Consider the following 18,585-nt stretch of genomic DNA (forward strand, 5'->3'; position numbering starts at 1 on the left):
CCTGCCACTCACTACCAACCATGACCCCCGTAGACTTCTACATTGTGAGAACATTCTAGTGCAATTTCAGTGCCTGAACTTCACCCTGAACCAAATAGTGTGGACTCATATCCCCAGACACTGTGTATTGTATTCTGATCATTGGACTTAACAAACATACAACCGCTCTTTGTTACCTAGCCACTTCAATTTCAGCATGTTGCTCCTCTTAGTCATGAACACTAAAGAGGAAACAGACAGAGGAAATAGACAAGATGGAAGGAAGAGCCATGCAGTTTTTCACAATTTTATTTGGTATGCACAAAAGTTCCATGGAGATGCTAATCCAGTCTTAGTGGCAGACACTAGAAGAGAGGCACTGTGCGTCAACTTGTGGGTAAAATCCAAGCATATTTATTCATTGAAGACTAACTCAACTTTATGCTTTCTTGTATTTATGTGAAAAGATTGTGAAGGTGAAATTAGAGGGATGTGAGCCAACTATCATTTTGCTGTGCACCATTCACAACTGAAACAGGAAAGGGAGAATGCAACTACACACGAGGCACTCTCTGCTGACAGAGTGTAGGTGTAGATGTAAATGTAGATGTAGATGTAAACTTTTCACTGAACAGGCGATAGAAAATGCAATGCACCTCACCTCGTAGGAATCCACAGTGTTCTCAACCACACTGCTTCCATTGATTGTGAGCAGCTGCTCTAGCTTTGCTGCACCCTTTTCTTTGCTGCTGTACTCACTGAGGGTTAAGTCAATTGGCACACCACTTATAACTGCTGACTTTACACCATTCCTGCAATGAAAAATAAGACACAGAGATTGTAAAACAGTGACAAGCCAAAGAATCTATATAGCACTTTTGATGAAATACACCAAGGTCACAACTGTCATGTTGTAGAGCATGCTCCACAACAGGATACTGTGTGTTTCCAGTATACACCCTCTGCCTATACTCAGTCATCTTAACTGTTAACTTGACGAAACTTAACACAAGCTTGCCAGTTTTCTTCTCCCATCCATCGATTTATTTCTTTTATCATCATCTCCATATTTCCTCCAATGTATTAGTGTACAGTACCTATTGACTGAGGTGTTTAATGGCAGGAAGTTAACAATTAAGACCTGATGTGTACCTCATCCATAGTTCTAAATGGACTACACTGGGCAACACACCAAGGAGTGGATGTAAGAGGAATTATAGCAAAATTGCAATTGGAGTAAAGAAAGGAAGACTGATGTGTATTAGAAAGTAAAATATTTTTCTGACACAGTATGTGCTTACATATTATATTCAGCAAAATCTCCAAGAAAGAATTCTGTGAACTGCATTTAAAATATGGATCCATTGCAAAATGTTACTTATTCCTTGGGCTAGTTAGCTCTCTAATGATGTTGAACTTAGTATGTAATCCACATGCTCTGTGGAAAGAAGTGTCACCTTCGGCTGATTTAAAAAGGGAAGATCAGGGGCATGTGGCAAAGACAATTGTTAAGGATTGATTATGTCAACATTGGACACAAAGTATAATAGATGGGGAGCTATCTTGTATTCCTGGAAATAGTAAGCACTGGTCTCAATCAACTGAGAACATCTAGTACATTGAGAAAACTACAAAACAAAAAAAAGAGAAGGAAGTTAATAGCACATTGATACAAATGTCATCCAAGTGTCACCCTAGACAGACAAGGAAACATAACACAAAACATGTATGAAGAAATTATCCCGGCATTTACATGAAGTTATTCAGGCCAGCTCATGGAAAACCTGAGCTAGAATGACTGGATGAGGATCTGAGCCCTATTTCCCCTGAATGTGTGACCATTGTCTCTATCACAATGCCATCCCATTTATTTTGAAATTGAATGAATGTAAGTATAAGTTGTTAAAAGAAAAGAGAACTGTGAATATTTCACGTTACTAATGAAGCTATCATAGTGAATAGTACCAAGGAAAGCTGAACGCAAATTACCATTATTCAAAAACCACAGAAAGAAATTAGGAACCATGTGATGGACCCATGCTCGTATCTGTGACTTCATACAAAATAATAATAAATATATCCAATGAAGTTCATTTATTACTCAACCACGTAAGACAAAAATAATATTACACAAGATGAAGATAGTGATCTTTCATTAAAGTAACTTGGCATAGGGCAAAAGTAGAGTGATACAACAAACCATATTAGAAACTGGACAAATTCATTAAGTTGCCAATCATTCATAATTTATTATTTTGTAATAAATTGGAAATTGAAGAGCTGCTGAAGTTAATTGAAAGGGCTAGTCATGTGTGAAAGATGTGTACCTTGTCTCCTATGTCCGTAGAATTAGTGATGAGCAAAACTGAGATGTCTATTAACCAAATATCTACCAATCCATTTTACTGAACAAATGGATATGAAACTGAAATTATGACAATACAGTAACCAAAACAGCTAAATCTTTTGTGGCATGGCAACGTTTTCTAACAAGAAAATCTTGAGAGAGAATATTAGTTGAATTAGAATACATATGAAGGAAGGAAGAAGATAAATTAGGGTTTAAGTTCCTGTCAGGACTGATATCATCAGAGATGGAGAAAATATAAAATTAGGCCTTGTATGGGAGTTTGAAAAATATGCAATCTCAATAGCAACAACATTTTCCAGGGCAAAATTATTCCATGTGGTGTGTAAGATGTACGAGACAGGCAAAATGCCCTCAGACTCCAATAAGAACTTAATAATTCCTAGTGCAAAGAAGGCAGGTACTGACAGGTGTGGATAAACCATCAGTTTAGTAAATCATGACTGCAAAATACTGATACAAATCACTTATAGTGTAATGGAAAAGCTGATAGAAGCTAACTTCAAGGAAGTCAGTTTGGACTGCAGAGAAATGAAGAAATGCATGACACCTTACTGACCCTATGATTCCAATAATTATAAAGCAGCTACAGACAATATGGCCACACTTTTGACAGTGTTGATTGGACTAGATTCTTTGAAATTTTGAAGGTATCAGGGGTAAAATACAGTGAACAAAAGGTTTACAGCTTGTACAGAAACCAGACTGCTGTTAGAAGAGTTTAAGGACATGAAAGGGGTGCAGTAGTCAAGAAGCCATTCAATCTGTTCACTGAGCAAATAATAAAAGAAACCAAAGAGAAATTTGGAAAGCCAATTAAAGTTCCGAAAGAAGAAATGAGTACATTGAGGAGGAAATTAGATAAGAAATGAGACACTACGAGTAACATTCTTTGCCATTTGGGCAGAAAAATAACTAACAAGGTGTGAAGTAAAGTGTGTATAAAATGCAGACTAGCAATAGCAAAGAATGCATTTCTGAAAAATAGAAATTTATTAACAGGCAATATAGGTAGTCTTTTCTGAAGGTATTCATATGGAGTGTAGCCTTACCTAGGGAGTAAAATTACAACACACTAAGATCAAAGAAGGATATTGCTTATACCATGCAAAAGCTGCTTTTAACAAGAGAAGAAACCTTTTCATATCCAGCTGCACAGACAACCATCTCAGGAAACACCTCATAAAGACGTTTATTTGGGGTGAGCTGCTGCACGGAAGTGAAACATAGACACTCAGAGAAGCAAAAAACATGAAATAACAGCCTCCAAGTTGTGGTGCTACCACAGAATGCTCAATATTTCCTGGGGAGACAAAATATCAAACAGAGAGGTGCTCCAGAGTGGAGGAAGCCTTGTCCCCTGAATCTCATCAAATGCAGAAGGGGCACATGGGTCTGTCATCTACAGAGACATCACGCAGTCATCAAAAGTATAGTTGAAGGAACAGTAGAAGGGAAAAATGCAAGAGGCAGACAGACTAGAATACATCAACCAGATCATGGAGGATGCCAGATGCACTACCGAGCTGCACTTAAGACAAATGCCAAAGACAGAAATGTATGGCTAACCGACCAGATGGTAGAAGACCAAAGAAGCACCTTTGTACACAAGTGACATCTGGACAACAAGGAGCTCAGACAATGAGAGAATAGAAGCTTGTGGAATGTTTGAAATTAGATTGGTAGGATGAGTAATGAGGAGATACTTAATCAAATTGGGAAGAAGAGGAATTCACAACACAACTTGACTAAAAGATAAGATCAGTTGATACGGCAACCCAAAGGCATAAAGGGGTCATCAATTTGGTGAAAGAACACACACACACACACACACACACACACACACACACAGAGAGAGAGAGAGAGAGAGAGAGAGAGAGAGAGAGAGAGTGAGTGTGTGTGTGTGTGTGTGTGTGTGTCACGGGGGAGGGGGGTTGGTTGGTTTGGGTTAGGTTGAAGGGACCAAACGGCAAGGTCATCAGTCCCTTGTTTCAAATGTGGTCCATTCCGATAGTGTGATGTCTAAGAAAAGTCAGAATGATAAAAGGGAAAAGGCTAAAAAATGTAAAAGGGCAGTCATGTTGTCAATGGCAAAACAAAATAAGGTAAGTCAGCAAGAGAGAGAACCCAATGCTATGAGAGAGGCAGGAAATATCCCACCTGTGAAGCAGCAGAGGCAAGACCAACTGCGACTTAAAAGGTGCAACCGCTAGAATGTAGATGTGCGTATGGGAAAAGGAGACTAAGCAATCCTAAAAAAATGATAAAAACAGAGTAAAAGGGGGAGAAAAGAGGATCGCAATCAGGGAGGGGAGTCGGTAATCTCCAAACACTGCTTACAGTGGGAGAGACCCCAACACCCACCGCCCTGCCCCAACACCAGAGAGAGATTAAAAAACCTTAAAACTAAGAATAAAAACCACTTTCCCAGAGGAAACTGACAACCAGGTCGACCATCTGGGAATCGTCAGCCAACATCAAAGGTAAAGTGCAGGGGAGCCTGCACTTAGAACGAAGAGCCAAAAGAAGGTGGCATTCAACCAAAATGTGGGCTACTGACTGGAAGGCGCCACAACCACAAAGTGGGGGTGGCTCATCACGCAAAAGAAAACCATGGGTCAGCCTGGTATGGCCAATGCAGAGACGACACAGTGTGGTCGAGTCCTTTCCGGAGAGGCAAAAGCAAGAACACCACAGACCTGGTGTCATCTTAATCGCACAAAGTTTATTAGACAGGGAAGTAGCCTCCCAAGAGTTGGCCCATGATTGTGCGAAGTGGGATTTGATGTGAATCCGTAAATCCGCTGCAGGAGTGGTTACAGAAAACAGGGGGTAAGTGACTGCTCCCCCAGCCAAATGATCAGTGAGCTCATTACCCTGGATAAAATGGTTCAAATGGCTCTGAGCACTATGGGACTCAACTTCTGAGGCCATCAGAACTAACCTAAGGACATCACACACATCCATGCCCGAGACAGGATTCGAACCTGCGACCGTACTGGTCTCACGGTTCCAGACTGTAGCGAGTAGAACCGCACGGCCACTCTGGCCGGCATTACCTGGGATACCCACATGGCCAGGGACCCAAAGGAAGATATGGAACAAGCAGCACAGTGAATATCAGCGAGATGGTCATGGATGGCAGAGACCAAGGGATGGCACGAAAAACATCGGTCAATAGCCAGAAGGCCACTCATTGAGTCTGTACATAACAAAACACGGTTGTGTTGGGACTGTTTAATAAAGGTAAGGGCCCGGGAAATTGCCATCAATTCCGCAGTAAACACCCCACATGTAGGTGGCAGCAGATGATTTTCCCTTCCAACAGAGGACGTGAAGGCATATCCCACATGATCAGCAGATTTAGAGCCATCAGTGTAAAAAACAACAGCATCCTGAAACTCCCATAAAATTCAGCAGGAAAAGGAACAGAACACCATCTGGGGATGGAATCTTTCGGACTTCGGTGGAGATCCATTCGAATTCGAGGCTGAGGAACTAACGAGGGGAGATGGGGGGTGGAGGGGAGGGAGCGAGGAAGACAGGACAAAGAAGGAAGCTGAAAATCACGGCAAAGAGACTTAAGGCAGAGCCTAACCGGTAAACCCGCCCAAGGGCGGGAATCAGGTGGGCGACGTCCATGGTCTTGGCACAGGAGAGAATAGGAAGGATGAGTGGGAGAGGAACGGACAGCGAGTGCATAAGACACCAGAAGCTGGGACCGCCGAACAGAAAGGGGGGGGGGGGGGGGGGGGTTCATCCGAGCTTCAACCAGAGACTATCAACAGGGCTAGTAGGGAAGGCACCAGTGGCCAAACGGATACCACGATGGTGGACTGGATCCAGCACATGCAGTGTGGAAGGAGCAGCTGAACCATAAACTTCACAACCATAGTCCAAGCAAGACAGAGCTAGAGCACAATAAAGACGGAGAAGGAGGGAGCGGTCCGCACCCCAAGAGGAGTGAGCAAGGAAGCGAAGAACATTAAGTTTACCTGAAACGTCCTATCTTAAGAAGTCTGATATGGGGCAGCCAAGTGAGCTTTTTGTCGAACAGAAGACCCAGGAAACGAAACTGTGGGACCACAGGAAATCGTTGTGCATCGAGATAGAGCTCTGGATCACGGTGGATCATAGCATGGCGACAGAAGTGGACCACCCACAATTTTAAAGGAGAGAATTGAAACCCGTGTGAGAGGGTCCATGCAGAGACACGCCGTATAGCTCCTTGGAGCTGCCGTTCTGCAGAGGCGATCGAAGAGGAACTAACCCAAATGCAGAAATCATCCACATACAGGGGCAGGGGCGACCAAAGGACCGACAGAGGCCACAAGTCCATCGATAGCAATGAGGAAAAGAAGTACACTCAAGACAGAACCCTGTGGGATGCCAGTCTCCTGGGTCCATGGAGAACTAATAACAGTACCAGCTCGAACCCTGAATGACTGATGGAACAGGAACTGGCGGATAAAATTCGGGAGTGGGCCCCGAAGGCCCCACTGATGAAGTGTAAGTAAGATGTGATGGCGCCAGGCCATGTCATAGGCCTTGCGTACGTCAAAAATACTGCAACCAAATGATGGCGCTAGGAAACAGCTTGCTGAACTGCGGATTCCTAGCAAAGTAAATGATCGATCGGAGACCGTTCCTCTCGGAAGCCACACTGGTAAGGGGACAATAGATCCTGAGATTGAAGGATCCAACTGAGCTGACGGGCTACCATCCATTCAAGTAACTTGCAAACAACATTTGTCAGACCAATTGGCTGATAGCTGTCAACAAATAGGGGGATCTTACCAGGTTTAAGGACAGGAACCACGATGCTATCCCTCCACTGAGAAGGGAAGTCACCCTGGAGCCACATACGGTTACACACCCGGAGAAGATGTTGCCGTTGTGGAGCACTGAGATGTTGAAGCAGTTTGTTACGAATAGAGTCTGGGCCAGGGGCTGTATCATGAGAAGAAGAAAGTGCGGAAAGAAATTCCCATTCAGTAAAAGGTTCGTTGTAAGATTCTGACTGACAAGGGGTAAAATAATAAGGTGGAAGCTTCGGCCCGCTGTTTCCAGCAAAGGAAAGCAGCCGGATAGGAGGCTGATGCTGATGCCATTGCAAAATGGGTCGCAAGATGTTCCACAAGAACTAACGGGTCTGTACAAAGGCCATCTGGGAGGTGAAGGCCTGGGAGGGTGGACTGCCGATGGCAACCTTGGAGAGAGCGAAGTGTAGCCCATACATGTGACATAGGGACAGTAGAACCGAGGGAAGAAACAAAGCATTCCCAACATATCCATTTGCTCTGTTTGATTAAGTAACGGGCTTTAGCGTGAAGGCATTTAAAGGTAATAAGGCCGGCAAGAGACGGGTGCCTCTTAAGGTGTTGCAAAGCTCGACGGCGATCACGGATGGCAATGGCAATAGCCGTACTCCACCACGGGACTTGCCGGCGATGAAATGGCCCAAATGAGCGTGGTACAGCAAGGCTAGCAGCACGAACAATCGCATCAGACACATCACGTAGGACGTCATCAATACAACCCGACAAAGAAGGAGAAAACATGACCTGTGCAGTGTATAGAGGCCAATCGGCACGTTGGAAAGACCAACGAGGTAACCTGTCCATTAGGGAGCTGGAAGGGAGAGAGAGAATCAACGTGAAATGGTCACTATCACAAAGGTCGTCGTGTGGCGACCAGTGTAATGAAGGGAGGAGAAAGGGAGAAGAAAGAGAAAGATCAATGGCAGAAAAGGTACCATGACCAGCACTGAAATGTGTAGGAGCCATCATTAAGAAGGCACAAGTCATGGTCTGTAATAAATTGCCCTAAGAGAAGACCTCGTGAAGATGGAAATGCACTGCCCCACAAGGGATGATGAGCATTAAAATCGCCAAGAAGAAGCAAGGGAGGGGGAAGTTGCTGAAGAAGGGCAGTTAAGGCAGCAGGTGTAAGAGTCCTGTCAGGATGGACATAAAGATTGCAAACCGTGACCTCAGAGTCCAGGTGGACCCTAACAGCAACCGCTTCCAATGTAGTCTGAAGAGGAATCCATGTGCTAGCAACGTCCATATGGACCAACGTACAAACACCACCAGAGGCCTGCAGGGGGCCAACCTGATTTCGACAGAACACACAGAACCCACAGAACCCACAGAAGGTCGGTGAGTGGTCATCAGTAAAATGAGATTCCTGTAGAACCACACAAGCTGCAGAGTATGATGAAATAAGGGATTTCAGTTCCGGAAGGTGATGGTAGTATCCATGAAAATTCCATTGGGTAACCACAGAATGATGATTTAAATGGGGGCTGAACAGGTTGAAGCCAGTCATACCACCGGGTCACCACCCGTCACCAACAAGGAGGGGGCGACATCCATGAACGACAGGTCAGAATCTGGTTGTGAAGCCAGGGATGGGACCTCTGGTGACACCAGAGGCTTTTTGTAACAAGATTTATGTTTCTTCTTCTTTTCAGGTTGAGATCGAGGAGGGCTGTGTGGCATAAAGGAGCCAGCTGCAGCAAGATCGGGAACAGAAAGAGCTCGGGCAACCTGGGGGCCAACAGACCGTGGTTCTCGTGGTCGTTGTGTGGCAGCAGACCTTTGGCCTGGAAGGTGCAGGGAAGGGGCATCCTGGGAGGGGCGCCCTTGACCGGCAGATGCCGAAGGAGTGGGACACCTCTCCGGCTGGGGAGGGGGAGCAGCGCCCAGAGAAGAAGGTGTGGGAGCCGCAGGGGAGGGGAGGAGGAGAGGGGTCCGGGACTGGGGTAAGGAAGGTGGAGGAAGGGCTGAAGATGTAACTAAAGCATAAATAGATGTCATGGACACAGGGTGAAGACTTTTATACTTCTTACGAGCCTCTGTGTATGTTAAACAATCAAGGGACTTATACTCCTGTATCTTCTTTTCCTTCTTATATACTGGGCAATCTGGTGAACGTGAATGATTGCCATGACTGTGCCAAGATGGGTACAGGCACAAAGGGTCACAGACTGGGCAGCTGAAGCAGTTTTGATCAACAACGAACCCGACCGCATCTTGCTCAGGGAGTCCACTTCGCCAAACTTGTCTTCAATGTGTTCCACAAAGAATAAAAGTTTGGTATTGGTGAATGTATCCCCACCAGTCCTGGTGCAAACCAGATAGCAGGGGAAATGTTTTGCCCCAAGCCGACGGGCCTGACCCTCTTCCCAGGGGGTGGCCACGGAAGGGAAGGCTGAAGGGGCAGGAGAAGCAGCACTAGAAGAATCAGTTGCACGCAGAGAGACGGCTGAAGAAGAACGGCCAGAGTTCTGGACCCGTATGCATTTCATTTGCATAGCGTCTGCCCTGATATCACCCACTCCGATCAGGGGCTCTCCTCACGGGCGCCACCCAGCCACAGCAAGGGCCGTCTGGCACGGCAGCCATTGCTGGGAGTTCCGATGCTCGAGGATGACGAGCAACCACTCCAAGGTGCCAGAAGTGTGATGCCTGTGTGTTCAGGGGGCTCAACCAAAAGTGTACATAGCGACCCCACCACACGGGCTGGCTACCGTGCTGGCTATGCACCCTAGCATCAGACAACGACGTGAAAGAAAAGGTTGGAATGAACTAGAAGGGCACACGTCAGAGACACTAGGTAAGGTGCTCTTCCCCAAATGGCTCACACTATGGAAGAGAAATTTAGTAATGAACCACAGGGGGGGGGGGGGGGGGGGGGACCAGGGAATGCCAAAAGGAGGTGATTACACAACAAAGCCAAATTGTAAAACCAACAGAACCAGGAGGATAGCGGGGCCAACATAAGCAAGGACACCACGAGAGGGAGAGGAGAGGGTGAGGGGGAAGGAGCAAGGAGAGGAAAGGAAGGGAAGGGGAAGGAAATGCAGCTGTGGAAAAAAGGAAGGCTGCAATAGCTCGAGGCCCCGTGATCGCCACGCACGTATCCACAAAAGAGTTGTGGACCCCCTTGGGGGGGGGGGAGGGGGGGGGGGGTTTGGGGTTAGCAAAAATTGTAGAGGGAGGCTAAGGGATGGACACAGTAAGCAGGTTCAGCTGGATGTAGGTTGCAGTAGTTATGTGGAGATAAGATGGCCTGCATTGGATAGCTTTTCACAGGAAAGTGTACTAAATCAATCTTCCGACTATAGACCACAGCAACAACAATACTAGAATCTCTCACTACAAAAATCTCAGTCCACTATTTTTTTGTTTCCTGTTTTGAAAAAACTGAGATTTTGCTTTACAAATACTTTGCAGAATAGATACATATTTTAGGAAAGAATGTGCGTTTATTATTTCGTACAAAATAAAGTACCTCATGCGATTAGTGAAGTTGGCCAGCATCTCCGACTGCCTGCCACTGGTCAGCATGCCATTGAGGCCAGAAACCGTGCACCGCAGGCCGCATCCAGGCACAGCTTGGAAGCCGGAGCACTTCCCATTGACCTCCGTGCCCAGTACCTCCTTGACGAACTTCACAATGGCTGCAACAAGGCAGTTTTCATTAGCAGTATTTGCTTATTATATATCTCTCACTTTTCCAAATGTTGCACTTCATTTCAAGTAATAATATAAAATTGAATAATCTAACCCTACAATAGTTCAGATTTAGCCTTGACTGACAGAAGTAGCAGAATAACACGTTTTGTTTTTGAGCACATGGCTAATTTCCTGTCACCTCTCCACTCAGCTGTATTTGTTGTTCACATAATTTGCAATCAGTTTTGATGCTTATGATGGCTTTATAGTCAAGCACTGCATATTAGTACAAACAAAAATACAGGCATCAACATAGCCAATAAGATGTCAAGCACAGAAAAGCATTTCCATGCATATTTTATTTCTGCATATATAACATTAAGGCTAAAAACAAATATTGAAACATGCCACCAATGAAACTGACCTTTTTTTATCATGTCTTGACATCCAGTTTGAAACTCATACTGTGATTGTAGGAATATTATACATATTATGTATTTTTCTGTACATGACATCTTGTTGCCAATGTTGGTGACTGCATTTTACTTTGTAATGATATGTAGATGTCTGAATATGAAGCCATAAAAAGCTTCAAAATCAGTTGCAAATAAAGCAAACAATAAACACAAAATAAAGTGGTTCATGTGCTCCAGAACAAAACAATTTACAGCTGGAGTCACCATTATTCAGTGTCATGAAAGCAAGAAGGATAGTAAATTCTGATGTACAAGGCAGCTTGCACAAGAAGCTGTTTCTTTCTATCCCTGGAGCATCACTACCACCTGAGCTATCGAGATATGCTAGGGTCTTCTTTTGTGTGCTGTAATACTAAACTGAGAAGAAAGTAATTTTCCACTAAGAAAAGCAACACATTTCATATGATTCCAATTGTCTAAAATAAGGAAATAAAGAATAGTTCTTTGCATACCCAATACTACTAAATGTAAAAGAAGGTCACAGTATGGCTTTACTCCATTTCATTATACAATGTTGTGAGAATTCTGCATTTAAGAAAATTTTTAAATGCACAAGAATGGGGGAGGGGGGGGGGGAATCTCCCTATAACAACTGTGTGTTCTGAGAGTGATAATTTAAACAATTAACATAAGCTGTCTTCAGAATCTTTGTTTACATGATTATTACAATTTATTTAGCTCCTAATCCAATGGCTTACTTTCACTACTGATTTTCATATGTGATATGCAAGGAAGTAAAGGTATGGAGCCAACATTCAGCAGTACATACTTTATTGAAGTAATTGGCTAAACCTAGGTCAAAACTCCTGACACAAAGCAAAAATCAATACACTGATATTACTTAAACAATAATCATTTATGAGATTTGCCAAAAAAAATCCATGGAGCTGGAAACACAAAACAACAAATAATAGGAAGTACTTCAGTCTACAGTTATCTTGCAAGATGTAGGGGGAATATTTTGCACTTGTTTTTTTACTTTAAATTCATAGAAATGGCAATTTAAGACAACTAAAGGTTTAACTTAGCCATTAAAGTGGGATACAAAATTAACTGACATCAATTAAAACTGAAAATTTCTAACCTCATAAAGATAGAAACAAAAATTTTATTACTGAATAAATAGCAACTGTATACAACAAACACAACCAACAACTGTAAAACTACAATATTTCAGATACTTCCATAGCTACAGGGGACATGAACAAGGGGAGAAAAATGTAAAACAGTTGAAACTTAGTTTCACCAATGGTTGTCAATTTACTTTGTAGGCCACCTTAATGGCTAATCTAAAAGCATTAGCTATTTTAAATGCCTTTTCTACAACTTTAGAGTGAAAAGTAACAGTGTTCGATTTGTAAAAAAAATGAGGGAAATTACTGAAATTTAGACCTCTTAAAAAATTGGTTTAACACTTTTCTGAGCATTTTTGAAGTGTGAATACAACATTTGTTTTTATTTATTTATTTACATTTTTTTGCTTACATCGCCACAATTGCATCAAAAGTTCTGTCATAGAGTCTACATTGTAACAGGGTCATCATCATGCTGCTACAAACACTCGTCATCTCCACATTGTTCATTTATTTATTTGCCCAAGAATCATTTTAGTACACTGTTTGTACATGTGATATACGACAGTGGTAAACCTAGTTAATTTACAATGCAGTAGTCATTTTGACTTCATTGTTGACATAATCAAAAAGCGTAATAATATAGGTTGGTGTATTACACTGCTTCTACATATTGTAATGGCAGTTATCAAGTGAGATGACATGATAAGCACAATGTGAACTATATTATGAATTGATAATTTGTAAAATTTGGTGGATGAGGTTTACTTATTATGATGGTCCCTAAATTCAGACAAAGAATAGAAGCATTGGTCAAGAAAGAACTGTTTTAACTTTATTTTAAACGCATTTAATGTTGGTGTGTATTTCAGGTAAGAAGGCAAATTGTTATATAACATAGCTCCAGTGTGATAAACTTCACTTTTGCATAAGTTTGTATTTACTGTGTTCATGTGTAGGTTCATCTTCTGCCTAGTTTCATGTGTGTGCATATCATGGTTGTGTCTGAAAAGATTTTCCTTTTCTAAGATGCTCCCTTTTGTGAAAATTAGTATTTCGTATGTATACAAGCAAGGCAGCTGCAATATTTTGAGAGTTTTAAAAAGGGGTCTACAGGAATCCTTGATTTAGGTTTTTTTATCATCCTGCTAATCATTTTCTGTATTTTAAATGTTTTTGTAGAATTCGTGTAATTCCCCTAAAAAATTATTGCATACATAAGTAGCAACTATATACGACAATGGTATATTGTCAGCACTGATGAGCAGTTTGTATTCTGAGTGAGGATCCTGACAGCATATGCTAGTGAACTCAGTCTCTTATTTAAATTGTTTAGGTGCACCTCACACTTCAGATTTGCCTGAACATGAATGGCTAGAATTTTTGTGTGACTGACCTTTGACACATTTTTTCCTTCAATAGTGAAAACAGGGTTTGCAGGATGGAGATTGTGTGTGGTATAGAAGTTAACTGCCACAGTTATGTTCAGAATTTATGATGCACCTATTGGTCCTGAACCAGTGCTTTAAGGTATGCATAACTGATATTGCAGCTTCCTGAAGATTTTCCATGTTCTGTGATTTAATTAGAACATTAGTGTCATCTGCAAAGACTACAGTGGTTCCTTCATGTATTTTATTAGCCAAGTCATTTCTATACAGCAGAAATAGGACAGGTCCCAGAACTGACCCTTGCGGGACTCCATACATGATTTTCTGCATTTCACTATCTTAGTGTTTTATTTCTGTAATCTGCTGGTGATTACTGAGATACAACTGGAGGCATATCTCAGACTGGTCTCTAATTCCATAATTAATTTATGCAGAATGTCATGATCAGTAACATTGAAGGCTTTACTTAGATCCAGACACACCCAAGGTACATGTTGTTTATCATCCACTTCTTTTAATACAAGAAGGAGGCAAAATTTGCTGTCTGAATTGGCTTTCCAGCCCTGAAACAATGTTGGGAGCCACTTATCAGCCCCTCTTTATCTAAGGAAATTGTTAATCTTCTAATGAACATTTTTTTCATAATTTTGCTGAAGGCTGACAATACTGTAACTGTTATATGATTAGCATTATTACCTTTTTGCACCCTTATAATGCAAATGTGTTACTTCTGCAGTTTTTTAGATTATTTGGAAACACACCACTCTCAGAAGATGAATTTACTGTGTATGTTAGTGGTTCCACAATAAATGTTGCACTAACTTTGATAATAGCTTCTGGTATCTCAACACCCACTGAATATTTATTAGGTAATTCTTTTAGGATTCTTGACAGTTCCTCAGGTGTTGCTGGATACATGAATAATGTGTTTGGATGAATTTTTTGATCTGGGTGACTGTCTGGCTGTTTGTCAAGGTGTGTATTTACTAACTGCTGTGCTATATTAGAGAAATAATTGTTGAAAGCACTAGCCACATGTTTGGGCTCAGGAATGTGTGGCTTACGAGGTGCTGCTTGACCATTATACCCCATTTTTTCAAGTCCCTATGCACAATCACTGTGCTAGCTGAACTACTGCAAAGAATTTGAAACTCACGAGTGATTCCTTTGCTGATTTCATGCAATATTTTTACAACGATCTTCTGCAATACTTAATGGTCGCTGTCTGTCTGAACGTCAGGTCTGCTGCTCTAGCTTTAGCTGTGCTTGTTCTTTCAAGTTTCCATTTGACAGTTGCATCACCAGCAGTCAACTTGGGTAGCTGCAGAAGGGTTGAGATGTCCCTAATTGATCTGTTGCTTGGGAGACATCCAATGACTAGTCCACGTTCGTAGTTGCTGAGCTCTCCCAAGCAATCCATTGGGCCGTTTCTGCTTCCCTACTGAGAAAACAAAACTCCCTGCCTGCTTTTATACTGGTGGATCCTCCTCTTATGACTTCTAGTGATCAGTTCTGTGTTACACAGGAGTGCCCAGATACTTTTTATCTGATAGTACACTTGCTGCTTCTTGCTGCATGCTCTCTTTCTATTTTGTAGTAAAGTCTTCTGTGAGAACTTCTCTCTTCCTGCAGGTTAGAGGATCTTGTCTAGATATTTAAAAGTGCAACTCTGTTTATCTGGCTGTGTCGTGTGTAAGTTTTGTATGCTGAAAATAAGACTTCAGACTTCTTGAAAAGCAAATGCCTGCCAACATTTTCTGCACATTCTTTTAGCACTTTTTTATTCTAGTTGTTAATTGTAGTGTTCATTTCTCTTCTCACTAATCTACCTTCACTTTTTACTCTTTCCTCACTATTTCTTGACTGAAGCTGGCACATTGCTTGATAATCCACCATGTTTGATGTACTTTGTCCAATCCTCCTCGTCCAACTTTGCCTCCTTTCATTCTCACTTCATGTGGATAATTCTGATACTGGTGTCCGTGTGGCCCGACTTCCCTTTTTAACCTTCTCCAACATATTGCTTTCTTGTCCCCAAAAAAGGAACTATTAGTTCTGAAAGCTAAGTTATGAAGTATGTCACTTTTACTTTTATACATATCAATCAGTGGTTCTAATTTCACCTCCTGAAGGTATGTACCGGGTGATCAAAAAGTCAGTATAAATTTTAAAACGTAATAAACAACAGAATAATGTAGATAGAGAGGTAAAAATTGACACACATGCTTGGAATGACATGGGGTTTTATTAAAACCACCCCATATTGCTAGACGCGTGAAAGATCTCTTGTGCGCGTTGGTTAGTGATGATCATGTACTCAGTCGCCACTTTCGTCATGCTTGGCCTCCCATATCCCCAGACCTCAGTCCGTGCGATTATTGGCTTTCGGGTTACCTGAAGTGGCAAGTGTATCATGATCAACCAATATCTTTAGGTATGCTGAAAGACAACATCCGACGCCAATGCCTCACCATAAGTCAGGACATGCTTTACAGTGCTGTTCACAACATTATCCCTTGACTACAGCTATTGTTGTGGAATGATGGTGGACATATTGAGCATTTCCTGTAAAGATCATCATCTTTGATTTGTCTTACTTTGTTATGCTAATTATTGGTATTCTGATCAGATGAAGTGCCACCTGTCGGATTTTTTTGAACTTTTGTAGTTTTTTGGTTCTAATAAAGCCCCTTGTCATTCCAAGCATGTGTGTCAATTTGTACCTCTCTATCTACATTATTCTGTGATTTATTCAGTTTTCAAATTTATACTGACTTTTTGATCACCCGGTACTACTGGCCAGTAGTACCATCTCATTATTTATTAGTTTTCTCTACTAAATTTTCCTTCAGTACTATAATCCAGAAGTACATCTGCACTCTCCCTTTGCGACAATTGCTACATTACCTGAAGCTATTGGGTGTTCGCTGCTCGACTCCGCAACACCGATGACCGCCAGTAACTCTACGAGGGAACATATCTTCTCATCTACAAACAGGCAGATGTGAGAAACTGTAGGCACACCTCTTGTTATAGTTCCAGTTTTGTCAAAGACAATTGCTTTCACCTGAAAAGATGATGAATTCTTTATGTTCATAATAATGTTCACAATAATTTTCACATGTTGACAAAAATAATGCAATGGGGTTGTGACAAAATGTGTGTCTCAGACTACAAATACAAAGGGATGATGACCATCCTCACTCAATCCAAGGACCTTCCCCTCTCACTTATGGCTTCTGTCACATTTGACAGTTATCAGCTCATGTGGAAAATGTTAAGTGGTACCACAGTTCAAAATACACATTAAAATGAACACCGCCTGTAACTGGGTGGGTAATTCAGGTTGGAGGAAGAGAAGGACATACCACCTCCCATACGACCATGCCTAGTGGGTTGGGTTGGGTTGTTTGGGGAAGGAGACCAGACAGCAAGGTCATTGGTCTCATCGGATTAGGGAAAGACAGGGAAGGAAGTCGGCCATGCCCTTTGAAAGGAACCATGCCTAGTGAAGCACCACGGTTTTCAAACCAAGCTTGCAGTTGAAGACAGCTTTATATTGCTGTTTAAATATTTAAACACAGAATAAATGCCGCAATCTTTTAGTTAAATAAAACTGCTGTCAAAGTATAGGAAAAACATCAGTATCAACATCATCAGCTTGATAAATTAAGCTGGCACGTCATTGCCTACTAAAATCACTTCTTTCTCACAGATAGCAGCTGAAACCTTGTGAGGGATGAGGTTACTCCTTTAAGAGGCTGAGGAATGCTAATAAACATGGCATACAAAGGTGCAAAAATAAATAAGTTTGTGGGTACACCGAGTGAAATAACACCTTTGAGTGTGAATCGAAGACCGAGTAGTTTGATATTTGTGGACTTCAGTTGGGTTTAGACCTCTCTGCCATTCAGATGTATCATATACTATTTGCTACTAATGAAGTATTGTTATACCAGAACCATGTTTATACAAACCAATGGTACTATCCCACCATGACCCCAATGACCACCACGAACATTTCCAAACATTGTTCCAACATCAACAACAGTTAACTGACAACATAATCTGACTTCTGCACTTCTCCCTACATCTATGCTGAAGATACGGCTCACCTGGACAGAGAATACCTAATCGAGATGTTCAGTGCCCCAAAACCACACACCACCGCTCTCCACAGAATAGCCATCCAGGCGCCGTAAGTCAATTCAATGTCGAACAGTTCCATGCTATACAACAAATTGGGCAGTTTGATGCCACTGCTTTGACCACGTCAGATCTGTGCTACACAATTCATTCTGTGCACGCCATTGAACCAGTTGAATGACATTCTGACAAGTTTCTTCATGCTACTATTTTCTATCATCAATCATGCGTTAAAATCATCAATAATTGCAGGCATCTTGTCTAACAGAATTCACCACACATTGTGCGGTGGCAAGAAATGAAGATGACACAATTTTGCCAGACCACCACCGAAGGGGATGGCGTCCCCTCCCCATCAAAGAAGCTAGCCGAGGCAACCTGACTCAACCTCATCACCACCAATCTAGCGAGGTGTTGACAATACCTCGTACTCCAACATGCCACGTTGAGTTTGTCTATACCTGTTTCGCATACAATTCGGTACTTGCACATGGAACTGCAGGCCACCGTGTACACTACATCAACCAGGTGTGCAACCTGCAATGAGTCCAAAACACACACCAAGATTTCCTCCTACTGGATGGGATGGGACAACCGCACAACAGATCCAAACAACAACTTATGACAATGTTGTACCACAGCGACAACACAACATGTATGTGGCCTTGACCTGTATTTCACTGTGAAATT

The 18,585-nt window shown here is 42.2% G+C and overlaps 1 protein-coding gene across 5 annotated transcripts in view; it reads right to left on the bottom strand.

The window, feature by feature from the left end:
- The window catches only part of LOC124711163 (copper-transporting ATPase 1), a 524,020-nt gene that overhangs the window by 200,750 nt on the left and 304,685 nt on the right, over positions 1-18,585 (bottom strand). For all 5 annotated transcript variants that reach the window (XM_047241073.1, XM_047241077.1, XM_047241076.1 and 2 more), the window contains 3 exons: positions 16,657-16,816; positions 10,646-10,814; positions 641-791 (listed from right to left, as the gene is read on the bottom strand). In XM_047241073.1, the coding sequence (XP_047097029.1) occupies positions 641-791; positions 10,646-10,814; positions 16,657-16,816 (480 nt within the window). The remainder of the gene's footprint in view (positions 1-640; positions 792-10,645; positions 10,815-16,656; positions 16,817-18,585) is intronic.

The sequence above is a fragment of the Schistocerca piceifrons genome, chromosome 8 (genome assembly GCF_021461385.2).
Source record: "Schistocerca piceifrons isolate TAMUIC-IGC-003096 chromosome 8, iqSchPice1.1, whole genome shotgun sequence".
In the NCBI taxonomy this organism is placed as follows: domain Eukaryota; kingdom Metazoa; phylum Arthropoda; class Insecta; order Orthoptera; family Acrididae; genus Schistocerca; species Schistocerca piceifrons.